Here is a 19,761-nt window from a genome sequence, read left to right as displayed (position 1 = left end):
CGTCCCGGGAGAGGATCGAACTCTCAACCTCACGATTAACAGTCGTACGCGCTAACCTTTATTGAGGAATTAGTAACTGATTGATTGGATGAATTTGATGAAGGGCAAGCTTACCAATTGCGCCACCGAGACTACTCGTTGAAAAGCCGGCTGACAGTTTAATACATATATGGCATAGCAGTCCTGACCTGCACAAAGCATTGTATCTTTTTACTCTCGGACTCACACCCTTGAAAAGATGTCCCAGCTCCGATTCCGCATGGCGAGAAGTCAGAAGTGTCAGATTCTGCACCACACTTGAGGTACCGTGTTGCGCCTGAAACCCATGCTGAACCCTCGCTGCATGTCTTCGGACTGTAGCTTCTATCTGCTCTGACCACTAGTACTTTATATGTAATCAACCCGAACAAGACCGAACACTCCGTTAAGTTCCATGTTGCGCATCAATACAGCTCAATGAACTTTAAAACAAGACTCTGGAAGCATGGTCACGTTCCCCAGAGCTGTGGAATAGAATTATCTCAATACTCAGGAACGGGGGATCGGGCTAGCGATTCATACCCCGTCACGAAGGGAAGAAGAAGAAGAAGAAGAAGAAAGAATCAGTCAAGAGAGCAATCTGCTTGACGTCTCCTATGAAACCGGAGATGAAAATCGTTTGAATCCTTCAGTCGTAAACGATAGGTGCGTGCCACAAAAATTGAAAGGGAAACGCTGCAAGCGCCATAACTCTGGCAAGACGTATGGAACGTCCCTAGAGATCCTCGTATACCACACCGCAAGTGTAGAATCATCTCGCGATAATGTGCTTGCACTAAAAATACAGCAAAAGAGTATGGCAACGCCAGAAGGTATCAAAAACAGAATCTACAACATATTGGCCCCGTTATAGTTAACTGGAGGATGCCCTGCGCTTCAACTAGTTCCTCTCCTCACTGCGCTCGGCTCAGGCTAGTCGCTGTGACAAAATGCACTTAGTCACTTGTTGTTCCAGTTAATCTTCTGTGTTCTCCATGTATTCCATGTTCTCATTCTCATTCTCTCTCATCCTCTTTTCATTCTTCAACTTCTCTTCCTTCTCCTCCTACTGCTCTTTTAACCTTTTACTCTTTCTCTTCATCTTCGTCATCTTCGTCATCTTCGCCATCTTCGCCATCTTCGCCATCTTCGCCATCTTCACCTTCGTCCCCTTCGTCGCTCTCTTCATCTGTTGAGGGCGAACCCGGTAAATCAGGCGCCCCAGGTGAGGGTGACTGAGGAACGAGTGTAGAGACGGACTGGGAGGGTGGCTGCATTTTGCAGTTAGTATCCGTGGCAATGAAAGGTGTTTTCGGCGTTGATGGCCATACCTCTGAGAAGGCAGTGTCGTCGGCGGTAGAGGTAGGAATGCTGTAATGTATCATGTACGGCTCACCGAGAGCACGTCTCTTTCTAGGTAAAAGCCGCGTATCCTCGCGAATCGAAGGAGTCATGAGAGATATAGTCTAAAGCATCACACACGGAATGAATGTTCCACAATACTTGTAGTAACCGACCATCTCCCCGGATACAAACACCGTACCGGTGAGTCGTGCGATCCAGAAGTTCTGCCAGCGAGGACCAGGCGGCATGTCAACCGCGATGTTAAAGTGGGTGTACTCTGCAGGACAATCATGAAAGTTCCCCGAATACACGTTCAGGTCAACGAAGAACATTACATGCTTGCCGTCGCTTCCATGCATCACAATATCACGACGAACCTGGCCGACAAAGCTGATGGACGGGCTCATAGTAGCAGAAACAAGGTCATGATAGCCTTTAGTTTGCGGATCACCTCGACAACTGTGGAGTGTCAGTCCCTGTTTCGACATGTGAGGGGCCCAGAAGGAGGAGCACAAACGGAGAACATCTATTAGACTTCATGATAAGACGAGGTTGTTTCCCGAGAGAGCCGGGCAGGACAATCAACGTGCCCGAGTCATTGACGGTAGCGCCCGAAAGAGAGGTAGACTTGATCAAGTTGAGTTCTCTCAACTGCGTATCAGACACATCGTTTGTATGTTTACTGCCTACATCCAGTTGAATAGGACTTTCCTTGGGACGACCGGATCGTTTGCCATCCTCTATATATTCCCTTCAAATGCGGAAATCTACCTGCGGATTATCTTCCCGCTCTTTCGCTCGCTTGACAAATTCCTGTGGATAATACGCAAGAGGGTCAAATATATCAATAGGGATCTCCTAAGTAGGGATGCCATGTGTCCGAAGGGTCAAGATAGGGCCCGTACAACTCTAATAGCCGGTGGCAGGCATGATAAAAGAGGGTTACTGGTAGGAATGCCTAGGTAGGGGTATAGGGTAGAGATGCTTTGGCAGGCGGAGAAAGTTCAGTAGCGGTTTCGCTCGAAGTCCTGGGCATGCTAGAGATAGATAGTAGGAGGTTAAATGTCTGAATAGCCTCAACAATAAATGTCTCTTGAAAGTAAAAGACTTCAGCTGCTAAATGACTCGTCACTTAGGGAAGTACTAGCGCCGGGTCATCACCATTTGGCGCCGTCCTTACATTACAATTGTCTCGACGCATCCCTTGAACCGGGATCAAAGATAATAACGCGGTCGCATCCTTGCGTTCTTCTCCAATTAACAGCGTTACGAGTGAATAGTACGGAGTCAAGATGGTGGCTCTCATCCTCAGCCACTGAGAACCACTCCGACATGTAAAATCCATATTGCCGACCGCTAACTTGTGACAGGATGTATCACATCTGGATCTGATGTGTCTTTCATCAAACATGCCGGCTTAAGCTTTCACACTACTAGTACTAAGCTCCTAGCACGGGACCCACCAATCATGGCCTCTGTGCCCCTGACTGGGAGTGCACTCCGTACTATTAATGTAGGGGATTTGCATGCAGATCCCTTTCTTGATCTCCAGACGCGTTACTATGAATTGCACCCGACGCGTTCAAGTTGGTTAACTTCCCCCCTCTTATCCCGTCGCTTTCTACCAATCTCTGTAATCCAACGCATTTCACGCAAATACCAACACGTTGAAGCTCCATAATTCAAAATGGCTGGAAATAATTGGCCTGTACTGCCAGATGCGTACTACTATGATAGTTCCAATGAAATAAATTACATTCGCATGCACTGCCTGGACATGGCAGCTCACGCCATGGCAAACCCCCAGTCGTTTCTGCAAGCATCAGCAGTTAAAGAGTTGGCGATAGCAGCGTTCAAAGCAATTTCAGACCTGTCGACGGCTTGTAAGGTCAGTCGGGAAAATGGCGACTTAGCTCTAAATAAAAACATGAAGATGGAAAAGGCTATGAATGCGCGTCTGGAAGCGAAGACGGAGACTTTGCCTGCCAGTGGTACCGCCCCGATCACACCTCTCGACGATATCTCTAACCAGTCTTCATCTTCGTCGCCCAAATCACCGTCCACCGACAGCAGCGCTGGAGATTGGCCTCCAGTACCACAATTCTTCCACGAGTTAAGTTTCCCCGACAATCATAAACGGGTCCGCGTTCACTGGGACGAATTGCCGTCCTATCTGAACGGACCCATCCCGATCGCGATTGAACAGGTGCAGAGTCTGGTTTACGATGCGGGGCTAAATGTCCAAATTTCCCGCATCCAAATGCTTCCAACGGGTGACATGAACGTCTACACATCGAGCCGCGAGGGCGCCGATGTGCTTGTGGCATATAGTGACAAGTGGATAACGGACCTCCCGGGAGGGAAATGGGCACGTGTTATCGATAGCCGTTGGTTCTATTTTGGTGTACCGTGTTCCGTGTTACTGCTTCCCCGAACGGATGCTGCGCGACAGATTAAGCTTCAGAATCCACGAGTGTCCAAGGCATACATACCCTACGTATGGGCCGGGGATGGCTCCGTCTCGAGAAACCCAACTTTTAGAAACGCGTTGCTTGTCAGTTTTGACCGGCCGGAAGATGCAAATGCAATATTACAGATTGGGGAGCTTGATCTGAACGGTTGTCGATTCAAAGCGGAAAAATTTGCTATTTACCATCAGTTTCTTCAGTGCACCCAATGCCAGGGGTTCGGACATTTAAAACGTCAGTGCACTTTGCCCACCCGCTGTCGATACTGCTCGCACAAACACCGTGAGAGATACTGCCCGAGGCCACAATGTTATCGCTGCGCCAATTGCTGTGGTCTACACCCTGCCGATAGTAAAGTCTGCAGATTGCGGAAGCTTGCTGTGAAGAAGGTCAGGAAACTACAGAAACACAAGAACTTTTTTTACCCCATGACAAAAGCAGAGGCAGCCCCGGTTCCCCCGGCTGAGGGCCAGGTCAAGCCCAGTCTGGCCAAGCGATCTCTGCCGCCTGACTCAACCGAGTTCACCAGCGCACAAAGCAACAATAACTCGGGACGACCTGAAAAACGAAGGAGGTCTGACCGCACCGAAGCTCCCAACTACGACTCAATGTCAGAGTGGCCCTTCGAAGAAGACTATCCTTCAGAGCCGGAATACTCAGAAACTGAATCGGAGACTGATCCTGACGACAGCACTACCACGAATTCAGCGGAGCAGTCAACTGCATCTGATTCCGATTCCAACTCTGAGCCTTCGTCTCCCGGATCTCCATGGCCAGAGATGGGCCTACTATATTGATGAGTGACTCTAGCATCAATCCCCAAGAATTTCACACGAGATGACTGCTTTGTACTCAAGGAAGTTGGGAGCCAAGCATCAGCAACGCGCAGGAGAATTGATGTAGAGGAGTGAAGATTTATAGTACTATTGATACCCAATGTTTATTTTATTTACACGGTCGTCTTATATGATAGTACTACAGCGAAGCATTAATAAATCCGTTTATTTTGCACGATACCCCACGTCTCAAGTCTTGAAGCCAGGCTATATTCTCTAAGAGGGAATGAATTATACTAAATGACTATGCCCAGTGAAACCCAATGAAGTAGGTATGAACCATATTATAGCATATAGAGGGCTCATGCAGAATGCTCGTAAGCTTGGCGAAGTCGAATAACTTATGCATCGTAGAAGCGTTATCGTGGGACGATGAGAGGCCGTTGCTCGATTAAGACGCATGGAGGTAAAGAATGTCCCATTTTTAGAGGAGTGATTCTAGATATATAGTGCTATTTAAAGTACCGCAGCAGACAGACCATCTCTCCTCTCTCCCTCTTCCATAGCATACAACTGCTCCACCAAAGGAACAATCGACTCCCTCAACCCCCGAAACCGCACCCCCAACATCCTCTTCACCTCGCCCGAATCGCACGTATAATGCGTATCTCTGATTCTCGCCCCCGGACTCCCAACCGCAATCCGTTTCGAAGCAGCAGGAATATCCTCTCTCACCACATCCGCGATCTCCTGCGTATCGTACGGACCCTCCGTGACGAGAAACCGCTGATGGGAGGGTAAATGGACCGTCAACGCGCGCAGGCATGTCTCTGCTAGATCTTGCACATCCACCCAGACTAGTAATAATTTGTTAGTTAGGTGACCTACTACGTTGCTTATGTGGAGTAGTTACTTACCAGGTGCCTTTGTCGGCGGGATTTCACTCCCGCCCTTCGCTACCTCCCACACAATCTTATTACTGGCGTTCAAATACTCAAGCGATGAAATGAGATGAATCATCTTCCCGAACACCATCCCAGGACAAAGTGTGACAAGTCGAAAGTCCACATCATTCTCCTTGATGTATGTCCACGCCGTCCGTTCCGCTAGGACCTTGGACGCGCGGTATGCCACAGCCTACATTCACCCCCGTGTCAGCAACCAACAACCACCACCATCACATTGAAACACAAACTCACCACATTATCAGTATTCTTCCCCTCCTCAAAACCCAACGGACTCCAATCCTTCTCCGTATAAGCCTTCCCAGGCTGCAATCCCAACGCCGCATCATAAACCGCCGCAAACGACGACATTATCACCAACTTCTTCACACTCTCACACTGATGCGCAGCCTCACACGCAACACTCGTCCCCTGTATTGCCGGACGAAGCAATCGCTCCTCGAACTGACCCGGCTCCGCATCATAGGTAAATGCCGACGCGAGGTGCAGAATAGCGTCACAGCCTGCCGCTGCGGGGAGAAACTGCGTTAGGTCTGTGGGGTCGGGAACGACCACGAGGTCCAGGGATGTCTCAAGGTGGGGGATTCCTGCGGCGTTGAGGGCGGAAAGCGTCGCCGTGGCTTTTTCGGCGCTGCGCACGGTGCCTCGGATGGAGTGGCCTGCGCGGAGGAGTGTGGCGATGCAATGCGTTGCTATGAAGCCGTTGGCGCCGGTTATGAGAGTTAGCATTTTGGCGATGGTAGTCTTAGTGTGAATAGCTGTAGAGGATAATGGATAGGGTTGGGTGTAATAGATATGGGTTAAGGTGGTTTATATACATTGTGTAGTATATCGAAATTTCTACTCGAGTGGAGCCGTCGCATAGATTAGACTCAGCGGTTCTAAACTGCTAACTAATACACATATCGAAAATTGGCTACCCCCTCATCATGGCCCTCACTCCGCAGCCGTCCCTCCATGCGACTCCCCGCTGCCCGACCTAATCGGTTAGCCCGCGCGTTCCGACGGCCGTAGACCACCCGCAGCATGGTGGAGATGATGATTGCGCCGGCGTTGACGGCGACGATCGTGATCTTGGCGGGAATGTACCTGTTCAGATAAGTAAGGATATTGAATGTGGCAGTTCAGGGATATGCATACCCTGGAGCGTCGCGGGATTGAAACGTCTGCGGCCCGATGATGTTGGCGATGCTGAAACCGGCCGAGACGAGGGTACTTCCTGCTACCTATGTGGCAGTTCATGTTAGCTGCTGCTTGTATTGATTTGAAACTAGTATGGTTCTTTTACCTTCATGGTATACCCCTTGTAGTTCGCACCAGTCCACGCAAAAATCAATGCTAGCGGTGCGACAGTCTATTACAGTCAGTGTATAACCTTCTTTTCACGTCTGGAGCAACCTACCGTGTTTACGAGGTATATCCCAGCCAAACAACCCCCTTGATTCGAAGATGGCAGAAAAGACATCAGACACGCCCCGAGCAGAGTAGGAATCAGGAGAACATTAATCGCCAGCCAGCGCGAATATCCCCGCGCAATGGCCATCGTAGACGCCATAGTAGCAACGATGCTAACCACCCCAGAGGGCATATTAAGCAGCGCACTCTCCTTGGAGTCATATCCAAAGTCCTTGATCAGGATGGATGAGAAAGTCGTGATAACTCCACTGGGTATAGTGATGAGAATAGTCAGAAGCACCAAAAGCGCAGTCTGGAGATCTGCAAATGCCTCGAGCAGCGATATCGCGCGAAAGATTTTCTCGCCCACACCAGCTTGGTCTTGCCGGAGGCGCTCCTCCACGCGAACCTTCTCGGATGTGCTCAGGAACCGCGCTTCTGATAGTGTGTCGGGTAGAACGAACAGGACGAGAAGCGCTACGAGGACGTTTACTGCTCCGATCACTACAAACATGATCCGCCAGCCGTGGAATGACATCGATGCCGGTGCATGCTGCGCCGCGAAGGATATTAATCCGCCGATGATCTGCCCGGTGCCGAGTCCGCAGTACCAGAGGCCATAGCGAGGGGTGGACTCGGCCCGGGTGTACCACATGCTTGTGTACATGGTTAGGGCGGGGGCTGTATGTGGAGTATTAGCAATGGGCATAGTAGATAGATAGTATAAATCGCACCGATCACAGCTTCTAGTGTGCCAAGAAGCACTCGTAGAGACATCATGCCGGCAAAATTCTGGGCTGCGGCAGAGCAGCAGAGGAGCACCCCCCAGCAGAGGATGTTGAATCCGAGGACTTTGGTGATGGGGTATCGTTGGAGTAAGAACCCTTTCAATGATCAGTGATATGGGCACGGTGGAGGAACGAATGGAACATACCCTGAGGGATCTCGGCCACAGCATAAGCAATGAAGAATCCCGTAGCCAGCCAGGAGAAGTCATTGCCCTTCATTCCAAGATCGTCTTGCATGCCCATGACATTAGCGTACTATCACCATCAGCATCGGCATCCGTGCAAGTCATTAGATGGATATCGGGACATACATTCAAGGCCACCTTATCCAGGAACTGCAAAAAGTACGTTAAGAACATAATCGGCAGTATGCGCCAATCGATCCGACACAACAGTGCCGAATCATCGTGCAGATCGCCAAGGCCATAGTCGATAGTGGCCAGCTTTTCCTCTTTAGTATCAGACATGGTGTTTGTGCAGCAGGGATGGCATGTTCCAGCAGAAGGCCGTCGAGAAGCGGCGGAATGGCATGATGTGCTGTCTTAAAGAGGCTGTCCCTGTACAGAGTGAGGGTTACAATGTCCTATCACTGGCCGGGGCGATCAGTGCGATAAGCTGCACTACTGCTGCACCCGTCGCATAGATACGAGCCCCGTCGGATGCACGATAAGTGGATCGGATGTGTGTCAGAACAACATGGACCATAGGAAAGCGCCGGATAGGTATATAAACAAATATTTGAACATGAAAACGAGACACAGAGAAAGCCAAAATCCCATTGATTGTCGATTCGTCAAACCATACAGAATGCCCTCGCGCACCGACTCTCCCCTCGACATTGTCATCATCGGCGCCGGTCTAGGCGGCCTGAGCGCAGCCGTGGCTTTACGTCGCCAAGGCCATCGAATCACCGTCTACGAGAGATACGATTTTGCTGGCGAAGTGGGCGCTTCCTTGAGCGCAGCTTCCAATGGATCCCGGTTCCTGGAGCAATGGGGTGTCGATGTCAAGGCCGCGAAACCGGTGGTCTTGAAGAAGCTTATCATGCATGATTGGGAGACTGGGGCGATACAGAACGAATATGGCTTGGGGGACTACAAGGCCAAATTTGGAACGGTCAGTCTGGGATTCAGTCTTCACTCTACAATTTGTGATTGACGTGGCCGATTCTCAGGAATACAACAACTTCCACCGCATTGACATCCACCAACAATTACTCAAATCTGCTTTTGACGAGCCAGGCGAAGGCACCCCCTGCACATTGAAGGTCAATCACAAGGCCGTGTCGCTAGACGCAGAGGCCGGTCGCATTGTGTTCGAGAATGGAGAGACGGCGTCGGCAGACCTTATCGTCGCCGCGGATGGTATTCGCGTAACTATCCCTTCCCCATTTCCTAAATATTCAATAAGCTTTAGTTTTATATTAACATGAACAAAATACAGTCTCAAAGCCGACTTGAAATGGGAATCACCCCCGAATTCTCCATGTCGACTTCATGCTGCTATCGTTGCATTATTAGCGCCGATAAACTCCGCAGCCTCGGGCTAGACGACTACATTGACAACGAGGCGATCGAATACTGGGGTGGATTTGGAATCAACAAAATCGTCATGTCACCTTGCAGTAACGGCGAAGTTGTAAGCTGTTACTGCTTCTATCCGGCAGAGTACAACAATTTGCGTGGCGATGGCTGGAATATCGCGGCTACCCCGGAGCAGCTGGTCGATACTTTCCCGGGACTGGATGAACGCATGAAGCTGTTGATGATGAATGCGGAGGATATTAAGATGTGGCGTTGTATGATCCCTTACCCTGTGTTTGATTCACTCTGCTGATGATAGATAGTGTACCGTCACCAACCATACCCCTACTGGGCCAAAGGCAAAGTATGCCTGCTTGGTGATGCCGCCCACCCCATGATGCCCGATCAGTCGCAGGGTTCCTGCATGGCCTTTGAGGATGCCGGTGCGTTAGGGTTGATCTTCCACCGCACGTTCCGGGAAGAGTATAGTGTCGCAGAAGGTCTACAGCTGTACGAGCGGCTACGGAAGCCACGAGCCACGAAAGTCCAAGAGGCGAGTTTTCGCGCACGCGAGGACCTGAGCGAGCGCATTGGATGGAGCTCGTCGACAGATCGACCGGGGAAGTTGACTATCGAGGAGGTGTGTGGGTATAATATGCGAACGCATTTGGAAGAGCTGAAGTCCCAATAGATAGTAGATCTGGTTTTTAGGAGGCTGTGTGTATATAAGTAGTTCCTTGTCATTGATTAGCAACATGACGCTGTTTATGCTGCTATACGAAGTATAGAAATTCTTGCAAAAGGTTTTCGTGGAAATGTACTGACGCGAAGTCACGTATCTCAATCACAAATATAGCGTAGGGCATAGTATCATTAAAGCTCCTACGCGATATCTATATTGTGTTATGTGACCAAATCTCCACTGAATTAATCTATTGGGAACAAATACCAACAAATAAAATGGCCATCAATCCACGCAGGCACCCGTGGAGGCTTACAGTGGGATGTCAAAAGTTTGCGTTGCCCCACATTCCACACTACCTTGCTTTCACTTCCGCCTTCCTAAATAGGTTAGAATACAGCTATTCTGCCTACCAAAACAACACGTACGGAGCCCTGAATATTGAAGCAAGCAAGCAAGCAAGCCATACAAAGATGCCACCACGCAAAGAGCTGACCCCGGAGATCCGTGCTAGACTCTGTGAGTTGAAAGCAATTGGATGGACCTTTACTATGATTCATAAACGCTATCCTCATATTCCTTATTCTACTATACAGACTACAATCAAGCGTGAGAGTACTCGAAAGCAGCAACACACTGCACCTCGCTCCGGACGACCTAAAAAGATTACTCCTGAAGAACAGCAGCAGTTATTGAACTTAGTTGAGCAAGATCAGCATATAAAAATGCGTAAACTTTCTACTGCTGTACAGAGCAGTCCTTCAATCAGAACGGTTCAACGTCTATTCCATACTCTACACATGCAGGGAAACAATGTGAGCGGCCAGAAATCACTTCTCAACACGCAGAAAAGAGATTGAGATGGGCCCAACAATATGCTTAATACGCTGCTGAAGACTTTCTACGAATTATCTGGTCAGACGAATGCTCAGTCGAGCGCGGAGCAGGAATTCGCAAATCTATACGACAAATCTATACCTTTCGATCACCAAAGCAACAGATTTATTGAGTGTGATATTCATGCTGTACGTTGTGGAAAGGGTGTTAAGCAGATGTTTTGGGCGGAACTGTGATTGTGGCGCGTAAAGATAAGAAAGATCTCACCCCGGTGAACGAGGAATCGAGATAATAGCATTGTCCCGATAAGATAATATCACATGATCAGATGTGATGAGATAGGAAACTTGTTATGGCTAGTCCCAATATCTTTGTATTAGGTTGGTTCATTAAGGGGGGTAGCTTCGGTTGGAATGAAAAATGCTACGAATGACTTGATATCGACGAAATTGGGTTCAATGCTAAATGTGCATGCCGATAATGAAAAGTTACTTTCATGTTTATTATTCAATGATTATGGCAGCAATTGGAATTTCGCCATTGTTTGTATGACTACCTGTTGCCCAGTCGTCGAGGACTATATCACGACAACACACAACCTGCCTGTAGAAGAAATTCCTAAAGCCCCAGCCAAAACAGCAAGAACTGATCACCAACAGATTGAAAATAGACCACTATTCAGTAAAGCAAATCTCAACATTTATATACACGCAACGCTACACCACAGAAGCACTACATACTAACCGATACTAAACAAACACCACCCCAGGAAACGAACTATACCTTATCCTCGCCCAATTCCCATCCCCGCCTTCATCAGCCCACACCGTCTCCAGCAACCGTCTCGCATGCGAAATATGTCCAAACCCCAACGTATTCTCCATCACCATCAACCGCTCCTTAACAATCATCCTCTGCTCCACACTATCCCTACAACTAGCGCCAGCAATCACCAACGGAAACAGCAGACTACCCTCCACAGGACTACCATAAGGAATCGCCACCACGGCTGTCAAAATGTGAGAGAGAGCATTCTCCACGTCTGCATGGCGTGGATCATATCCGTCCACAATCTGATGTAGTCGTAATCGGATCGCCCATTCGAAGGCTGTTGTTGCTCTGTTCGCGTCGCTGTTTACCAGAGCAGTGCTGGTCGCATCGTAATCCACTCGCCAGGTATTGAGCTGTGCGCGTACGTGCGCAGCGGCTGTTCGGAATCCGATCTCGGAGAGGTCGTCGACGCGTCGGCTGCGGTGGGCGGCGAGGAGGTTGACCCGGCCGAGGTATTCTAGTAGGGGTGGGGGGATCCCGGAAATGGAGTTATCTCCGAGGGGTACTGGGAGGGAAGACGAGGATGTTGATGAGGTGAGATCAGTGAGTCGCTCGCCTGCGCGTAATAACGGCGGTTTGCAGCGGGATATGGTGGACATGGCGTCGAGGTAGTGGAAGAGTTGGAGACAAAAGTTTCCTTCTGGGGTTGATGACAGGCGGTGCAGATCGGTGGCAGCTGCTGCAGTGCTAAGAAGGTTCCCTGCCGCTTTGAGATGCCATTTCCAGACGCGAGAGGTGCCTTCGAATAGCTCTGTGAGACAGAGCAGGAGAATGGTGGCACAGGCCTCGAGGAATGATTGGCTGTTTTGGTTCGGTCGACGGAGTAAGTTGCTCACTTGTGCTAAGGCTGTTATGGTTAGGACTTTTGTGATTTTATGGAATTTTGTCGAGTATGTACCTTTTCCTTGACGCGCTAGGGCACGGTCCCAAATTTGGGGATAGATGCGCCGCCAGTGGCAGCCGCTAAGGCCCAGTATGACGCTAGTTAGCGTCTCCGATGCGGCGGCCATGGGTAGCAGAGTTGCTAGAAATGGGTTGGTCATGGAGTCAGTAGTTGTGGAACGTGATAGTGCTCGTGACACGATATGTACATAGTGATTGAATAGACTACGATCGTCGTCATTGTGGAGATGGGGATTAAATGTGCCATCTGGAGACTGAATGGGTCCGAGGATCATCTCCACATCAATCCAGAGGGGCGAGAATGGAGATAGCAGATCATCGCTGACGGATGATAACAGATTCTCGGAAGGAGAAATCGGACCGATCTTTGAGACTGGATCCGAAACGGAAGATAGGATGGGTTCGTGAGCAATTTCGGAAGAGGAAGACGTAGGCGACGGCTGCGGAGAGGCGAGGGCTGGTGACGAAGACTTCTCCCTCGGATTATTCCAGTGGCATGGTAAGTTTAAACGACGACAGTCGCTACATCGAGGTCGGCTTTCATCACACTTCTTCTTGCTATTGGCTGTCAGCTAGTGCAATGTAGTGATTATCGAGGATCTCATGGGTGTCCTTTACCGCGCCTTGCATGAGGTACATCCACCGCGCGATCGGGAAGCCCTAGGTCGGCGATAAGCTAGCGACGGGACTTCAGAGGCAGGTCTTCCGGGCTTTTGAGGCTCGCAGATGTGGCCCAGACCTAGTTGGTCAGCATATATTGGCACCCAGGAAACTAGAAGTGCAAGCATACGTGCGCAACGAGAGCAGGGCGATGCGCCATCACAGCGTTGTTTCTATCCGAAGTCAGCATGGTGATCAATTCTCGAAGGAGAGGTCAAGACTTACAATCACTGCGCACCGAGCGCATACGCGACCAGGAGCAGCCATGATACCGAAGCATCTTGGAGGAGAGAACAGAAGCGACGGAGAGGATTAGGTCGAAGGAGTTATCAGCGCAAAGCCGACGGAGAGGGGTTCGATAAGCGGAAAAGGCCGACGATTGGATGGCGCATGGATACGATATCAGTGCACTCGGGAGTCGTGGCCACTGATAAAGGTTGGGATCCGCATGCGGGGGGCAGTAGCGCAACTCTATATCCTCGGCTACATGGCCGGCAGTCAACCCGCTAGTCTAGTTGCTGTTTCTCCCAGAGAGGCCAGTTTGTTCTACCCGTCGCTAGAAAGCTACAGTGCGGGGAAGGAGAAGCCACTTAGCAGTATTCGATGATTTTTGAGACTAAATGATGAGGGTCAGAACAGACAGGATTTTTATTAGAAGCGGATGTAGGAAGGTGTAGAGTCTCCAAGTAAGAGAGTGCTTTTTACCCGCATTAGCACTCCTGACTAACAGCATGGTTGGGTAGGGCAGGACTGGCGGTCATCCACCTACGTATGTCCCCTGGCCTTAACTCAATACTTGGAGGCCATGTTCTGCAAATATCGATAAGTGCATTGAGACTGGCGGGAAGGATCTACCGGAACTAACTGCTCATCCTATCCCCATACAATGGGGGTGACATGGGAGGTGAAACGTCTCTTGAATGGTCAAAACCAACCATATCCATGTCAATGCCTTGAATCAGCTTATGATCCTCATCTATACTATGGCCCTTCATTTACCCTTCCACCCTCTCATTCTGGATATCGCAATCAGTAGCCTTCAGATCATCATCAATAAGGGGGCAAATGCTGGTTTATTGCAAAAGCAAATCAGTCCGGACACTACTACATATCTTCTATCTATATCGGCTGTTTCCCTTCTTTCATCACATGTTTCCTGCCACTCCCCTCATGGTGGTTTACTTATTGACCAGCGATAAGAAGTACACAAGCCAGTACGCTGTCAAGATATAATACACTTTATACGTTCTCTCATCCATACCCACCGACGTCGCAAAAACACAACGAACACCAACCGCCAACGCACCGAGAAGATGGAATATTCCCGTAATCACCAGGCCAAAACTCCGCAAGTCGGAAGGCCCAAGGCACTGTATCCATCCCCACAGGACCACAACCAACCCGCTAGCAGCAATCAGGCCAGCTGTGATGCCCCTCAGCATCTTCATAGAAGAAGCACTTGAACAAAGCACAGGAAGTGTTCTGCGCTTTATCTTCCGATCGCCATCGATATCATGAAACTCCTGAATATGAATAGTTCCGAGGACCCATAGCGAGAGAATCACATCCACCTTTGGCTGTGCTGATAGTTGTGGGTAGGTTTTGCAGACGACACTGTTCAAAAGGCGGAATGAGAGGAATGTCCAAAGGGCTGGGAAGGTATTGCGGGATGCCCAGTGATCAAGTCTGGGCCATACGTAGCATATGTAAATCAAGGCTTCAGACAAGAGAAATATGACCAAGGCTTCGCCGCCAAGAAGGGTGTAGCAGATAGCAGGAGATATAGTCCAACTGATAAACCATCTCCATTTGGCTCCTATTACAGTGAGACGGCCGGCTGGGATGGGCCTTTTAGGCTTGTTGATTCGGTCTTCATCAACCGAGGTAAGCTGGTTAACGATGTCCCAGCAGTATTGGTGGCTCAATGAGATGCAGAAGATTTTGGCGACAACAGTGAACGCTGAGAAATCCGGTGGTGGTAGTAGCCGAATGCAAGCGGCGGATAAGTATAGAAGAACTCCTGCCCCGAGGTTGGATTTTAGAAGGTGGTATGTTATCACAGCCTCATTGCCGAGTAGGTGTATTAGGGCTGATGTCTGGAATTTGATTCTGCACGATCACTGTTCAGCAAACGAACTTGACCACACGTATGAAATAGTTCTTACGCTTTCATTAGTACAGGTCATATAGTAGAGTTAGGCCTAATTCTCAGCCAAAGTATATACTATGTAATGTACTTGCGAAATATGCTGCTCTGTCATGTTAGATTGTCATTATCCCAAGCAGGTTTATATAGCCCAACGAGTGACTTGGGCGTAGCCATGTCGTTATCTGAGCACGATCAGCCAATTTCAAACTATTCGACAACCCCAATAATAATCACAATGGAAGCATTGAAAGCTTGTCCTAAGTTTGTCCATCAAAAGCTTACGAAGAATGTCTCGGTAAGCGGAACGCCTAAAATAACCTCATTCGGTGCCACTGCTTATTTCTGCGTTTTATTGCCGATCGTAGCTTAGCGCTAACTGCCTTACATATGATCAGCTTACTTTGTATCTATATCTGAGAGTCAATATGTATATAGATTTTGTCCTGCTTCTGTCAGTCTGCGCACTGCCCCCTTCGAAGGATTCCGGGTGATCCGATAATCAGCCTTTCGCCCAATAGTATGTCAGCTATGTTTCCTCTTCGCCGAATTCGCCGGTGACTGATGAAGCTTTTTATAGTTGTCTGTCTGTTTGGTTTTGGCTATCCACGCTTGCTGTCAATATTTTGCATACGATGACGTCGCATGGCGTTTTGCCGCCTTGTGTGCTGATAAGCATGGATACCTGCCTCTGCCTCTGTGGTAACCCCCAGCTAATATCGCTGCCCGGTGTCTATGGCATGTATCTAGAGTCATTTGAGCTGTTTATTGAACAAGTCTGCAGGACCTGGGTGGTTCAGCCCGTCCGCTATTTCCTCACAAGCATGGTGAATAAAGTGGCTCGCTGTCTATCTGACGTCCTTCGGGAACTACTACCCTCAATCAAGCAGTCTTGCTGCATATACCTTCTACGTGCTCTGAAAAATCATGAGCCACTAGCAAAATTACCGCATAAATCTTGTATTTTGACTCTTATCATCTCTTGGTATATACTCCGGTGCTCACGGCGTGATATCCTTTCTTACCCACCCTAGCAGTCAGATCACTCCTCCACTGCTCGCCACGCGCTAACCTCTCCAAGGTTTTTCCAAAGGTATATTTCGGATGCCACCCTAGCTCTCTCACAGCCTTGCTGGAATCATAGACCCGATCGATCCTCGCAAGTTGCTTCCACCCTTTTTGCTTGAAAATAGCGTCGACTTCGGGGAAGGCTTTCGCAACCACCTCAGCAGGATTTCGATTTAACGCATCGAGCGTGCTTTCATTATTATTGAAAGGCGGTGGAGCGCTTATGATATACTTTCCCCAGCGGATATCCTTGGCCTTTTTCATTGAGCAGATTGATGCACTGACAATATCTTCAATGTCGCATCTGCGGTAGGCTAGTTCCAGAACCTTCAAGTTTTCATCACTCATGGCCGTACGACGGTCTTCATCATCGTCTTCCTCTGGAAAAAAGCGACTTGTTCGCAGAACTAGAACGGGCATTCCGCTTTCCTTTTGTACCAGCGCGCACATATCCTCGGCTGCGACTTTTGTTACGCCATAGATATTCTTTGGTTGGGGTACGACAGACTCATCGATCCAAGCGGCGGGGAAGCCGGGCTTCGGGTTTAGAGCCGTACCAAAGGCGCTGGTTGTACTAAAGAAAACAAAACTCTCAATCCTATCCTTGAACTTGGAAGATTCTTCAAGAAGGGTCAGAGTGCCCGCAATGTTGGTTGAAATGAATTCCTCCTTGGTATGACTGCATATGTGCGGCTTATGCAATGTCGCTGTATGAAGCACATGCTTAATGGGATTTTCGCCGAAGATGGATGCAATGAAAGTGCGATCGCAGACTGACCCCACGACTGTCGTAGTTGAAGAGGAGAGGATATCGATCCCCAGAGGTTTGTAGCCCATCGAAGGTAGGCAAAGCAATAGAGCCGTGCCCAGATGGCCAGCTGAGCCAGTGACAAGAACGTCGTACTCTGAGGACATCTCGCAAGTGCTGGCACCTAACAAATATCCTGGAATGATACAGTTTCCGTGGGCGGTGGCTTACGCCAGATGGGGCCTCAAAATACTTCGTAGGGACGCTTAGTATTTCCAGAGAAGGATCTGTTTTGAGGCCCGAATCTCCCGAGATTATTTCTATCAAACCTTGTTTATGTGCGGGTATTCTAAGACATTAAAGCATGTGAGTCATTCGGAAGCTCTGTGTCGGCATTTTCCGATCGTTGATAGGCTGTTGTTAGACTTCCGCACGAGCTATTAAGTAAGACCACTTGGCACCGGAAATCCACGTGAAAGAGCTTCGCATCGTGGACGTCGTTTCAGTTCTCTAGGGGGCTACCAACATATACTTTGAATATCTCTCAATTTCTACAGCTATGTTTCCCTTGCTCTAAACAAAGAAGATCTGACGGCAGGACTTTCGGACCGGGACCGATGTGTAGCAGTAGGGGCACTATGGTGATATGAATACATCATAGCTTACGTCTTTACTATCAAGTGGCTTATAGAATGTAAATTTATATGACAGACAAAAAGATTTCGCGAGGGCAGTATATAAGTTACTCCCTTCATCGCCATCCGATTTAGCTACTCTCGTGTCATTCGTACCATTGTTTCCAAATGCCTAGTATCTTCCTAAAAACACAGTTGAATCGGGTCTTTAAGAAATTTTGAGTTGAAGGAATAATACGAGATCCCCCCATAATTCTTGCTATAAAAGTCTGAATGGCGGCAGTGGATCTATAGCTTTTGGCCTATATAAGATTCGGTGTTTATTGATATGATTTCAGAGACTTGACTTCAAATCAAATTAGCTAAACGAAGATAGAGTTCAGCTGCTACCAGTATGTAAGACAAGGTTAAACTATATTAGTAAATCAAAATTTTCCAGGCAAATCTGGCGGATTAGTAGTATTCCTTCCTTTTTGATAGGCAGCAGAAATAATGACAATGAAAGGAAATCAATATAGTCTATCAATTTAAGAGCTATCTTACTGATTCTTTAGCATTTCTGTTTGCTGATACCGTATAATATTTGACAATTGTTTCGGTATTCCGAGTACGCATTGTGTAATCATGTTAATATATACCGCAAGAAATATTGAATTAAAAGAGATATAGTACTCTCATACCGAAACCCGCCAGCGAGCGTATCTCCACAGATATTCATATAAAGGGACAACTGCAATTTCCTAGCTCGTTATTCAGTAGCATCTGGTGCAATATGCTCGGGCCAAACTTCATGAGAATGCCGGTTTGAATGGCAAGAAATGTGGCAGACTGCGACCGCTCCTGGACTACGCTCTTCGCACGAAGAGAAAGACGCAAGTAACTCTCTCTTATGACTCCCAGAAGACATGACCCTGAGTACTGCAAGAACAGAGTTCATCAGGACTTTCTCCCCGCAAGCGCAGTCCAAGGCTATTTTGAGGAAGATGCGGGAGATCAAGGTACTAATTTCCATCGATCATGGTCCGACTGGTTTGATTGTCGGAATGGGTATGGGGAGTCACATGCACATCCATATTCTCGATCTCATGAATTCAAGGAGGTTAACATTCATTTTCTTTGCGAAATAGAGATGGCACTTTCCCTGATTATTTGACAAGAGTCCATGGCAAGAACAATGTGAATGGTGTTGCTCAAAGCAAGATTGCCGTATCCTTCTAAGGAGAGATACCCCAAAGCAATCAAGTAGGATATAGATAGGGATCAACAGGAAATGCACATGTTAAGTAGATGAAATATGAAAGAATCAGTAGAAATGCAAAAATACATACAACAGAAGGGATTCGCTGGTGGTCACCCACCCAACTACTAACCTCCCGGCGTGTGGCTTAAGTACGGCTGAGCGGACGGGAAGCCCTGTTTTCCACACCCTGTGGTCGTATGTACCTTCTATTTATTGCTAACAGAATAAATTCTACTCCTTTCAAAACTGCTAATGCTTCCTGGCATACTCGGATAATCGTCTGCCATCAGTGTACCCGCATCAGTTCCAATCCTTACAATCATCCCCCGCGAAATAATCCTATCTCAGCTAGACGGTTGCGCACCCTTGTTGGCACACTTTCGGAAATGAGCGGTTACATCATTCCAGATTATTGAAGTTTAATACACAATGAAAGTTGCATTGAGGTATTTCCATGGATACTGAATTATTGAGGCATAACTTAGCGAGCTGACAATGAACCACGGTCCGATCCGTGCCTTAACACCGTCATGTCCGACATCCCAGGATAATCACATCGGATCGCGCACAAGCTGACATGCCCCTGGACCCACTTGACGAATTGGCTAAATGACAGTTTTTCCCCTAGTTCAATAACTCATCCATAGGCGGTTCTCCAAAGGTCCTTGAAAGTTTAACCCTGTTAGCAAGAGGATGGATTGATTCTCTTCGGACATTGCTGCACGAGCCCGGTG

The 19,761-nt window shown here is 48.4% G+C and overlaps 6 protein-coding genes and 1 non-coding gene across 7 annotated transcripts; 1 reads left to right on the top strand and 6 right to left on the bottom strand.

Moving 5' to 3' along the window:
* Window positions 1-132, bottom strand: BO87DRAFT_t240. Its single transcript has one exon. It is a non-coding gene; the product is annotated as a tRNA-Sec (tRNA).
* Window positions 133-1,103: 971 nt separating this feature from the next.
* BO87DRAFT_390894 (uncharacterized protein) lies at window positions 1,104-1,850 on the bottom strand (the record flags this gene model as incomplete). The annotated part of the gene is made up of 3 exons (XM_025624948.1): window positions 1,104-1,289; window positions 1,350-1,389; window positions 1,501-1,850. The coding sequence occupies 3 exons, from the start codon at window positions 1,848-1,850 to the stop codon at window positions 1,104-1,106; spliced, it is 576 nt and encodes a 191-aa protein (XP_025475130.1).
* A 3,272-nt stretch (window positions 1,851-5,122) lies between these two features.
* On the bottom strand, window positions 5,123-8,221 carry BO87DRAFT_410416 (MFS general substrate transporter; the record flags this gene model as incomplete). The annotated part of the gene is made up of 10 exons (XM_025626327.1): window positions 5,123-5,463; window positions 5,524-5,743; window positions 5,806-6,329; window positions 6,512-6,660; window positions 6,712-6,797; window positions 6,860-6,925; window positions 6,974-7,647; window positions 7,701-7,850; window positions 7,901-8,009; window positions 8,066-8,221. The coding sequence occupies 10 exons, from the start codon at window positions 8,219-8,221 to the stop codon at window positions 5,123-5,125; spliced, it is 2,475 nt and encodes an 824-aa protein (XP_025475129.1).
* Window positions 8,222-8,561: 340 nt separating this feature from the next.
* On the top strand, window positions 8,562-9,968 carry BO87DRAFT_447676 (salicylate hydroxylase; the record flags this gene model as incomplete). Its single annotated transcript, XM_025628271.1, has 4 exons — window positions 8,562-8,870; window positions 8,929-9,126; window positions 9,171-9,552; window positions 9,601-9,968. The coding sequence occupies 4 exons, from the start codon at window positions 8,562-8,564 to the stop codon at window positions 9,966-9,968; spliced, it is 1,257 nt and encodes a 418-aa protein (XP_025475128.1).
* Window positions 9,969-11,518: 1,550 nt separating this feature from the next.
* BO87DRAFT_462929 (uncharacterized protein) lies at window positions 11,519-13,596 on the bottom strand. Its single transcript, XM_025629197.1, has 5 exons — window positions 13,416-13,596; window positions 13,321-13,363; window positions 13,149-13,269; window positions 12,526-13,088; window positions 11,519-12,474 (listed from the first exon to the last, which is right to left on the bottom strand). Exons 1-5 carry the CDS (start codon window positions 13,455-13,457, stop codon window positions 11,546-11,548), a joined length of 1,698 nt encoding a protein of 565 aa, XP_025475127.1. The 5' UTR covers window positions 13,458-13,596; the 3' UTR covers window positions 11,519-11,545.
* A 772-nt stretch (window positions 13,597-14,368) lies between these two features.
* BO87DRAFT_447671 (UbiA family prenyltransferase) lies at window positions 14,369-15,513 on the bottom strand (the record flags this gene model as incomplete). Its single annotated transcript, XM_025628270.1, has 2 exons — window positions 14,369-15,299; window positions 15,500-15,513. The coding sequence occupies 2 exons, from the start codon at window positions 15,511-15,513 to the stop codon at window positions 14,369-14,371; spliced, it is 945 nt and encodes a 314-aa protein (XP_025475126.1).
* A 773-nt stretch (window positions 15,514-16,286) lies between these two features.
* Window positions 16,287-17,440, bottom strand: BO87DRAFT_380486 (NAD-dependent epimerase/dehydratase family protein). Its single transcript, XM_025624308.1, has one exon. It carries the CDS (start codon window positions 17,317-17,319, stop codon window positions 16,312-16,314), a length of 1,008 nt encoding a protein of 335 aa, XP_025475125.1. The 5' UTR covers window positions 17,320-17,440; the 3' UTR covers window positions 16,287-16,311.
* Between the last annotated feature and the right edge of the window lie 2,321 nt (window positions 17,441-19,761).

Source organism: Aspergillus neoniger, assembly GCF_003184625.1.
Source record: "Aspergillus neoniger CBS 115656 unplaced genomic scaffold BO87scaffold_46, whole genome shotgun sequence".
Lineage (NCBI taxonomy): Eukaryota > Fungi > Ascomycota > Eurotiomycetes > Eurotiales > Aspergillaceae > Aspergillus > Aspergillus neoniger.
Note: the sequence above shows the minus strand (reverse complement) of the source record. Positions and strands in the feature narration are given on the sequence as shown.

Bases quoted from the DNA above. Each gene is read 5' to 3' on its own strand.
- BO87DRAFT_462929 (XM_025629197.1), bottom strand. From the start codon at position 13,457: ATGGCTGCTCCTGGTCGCGTATGCGCTCGGTGCGCAGTGATT. The intron at 13,270-13,320 runs GTATGCTTGCAC...CTGACCAACTAG, and splicing joins GCCCTGCTCTCGTTGCGCAC to GTCTGGGCCACATCTGCGAG. The intron at 13,089-13,148 runs GTAAAGGACACC...GACAGCCAATAG, and splicing joins TGTACCTCATGCAAGGCGCG to CAAGAAGAAGTGTGATGAAA.
- BO87DRAFT_380486 (XM_025624308.1), bottom strand. From the start codon at position 17,319: ATGTCCTCAGAGTACGACGTTCTTGTCACTGGCTCAGCTGGCCATCTG.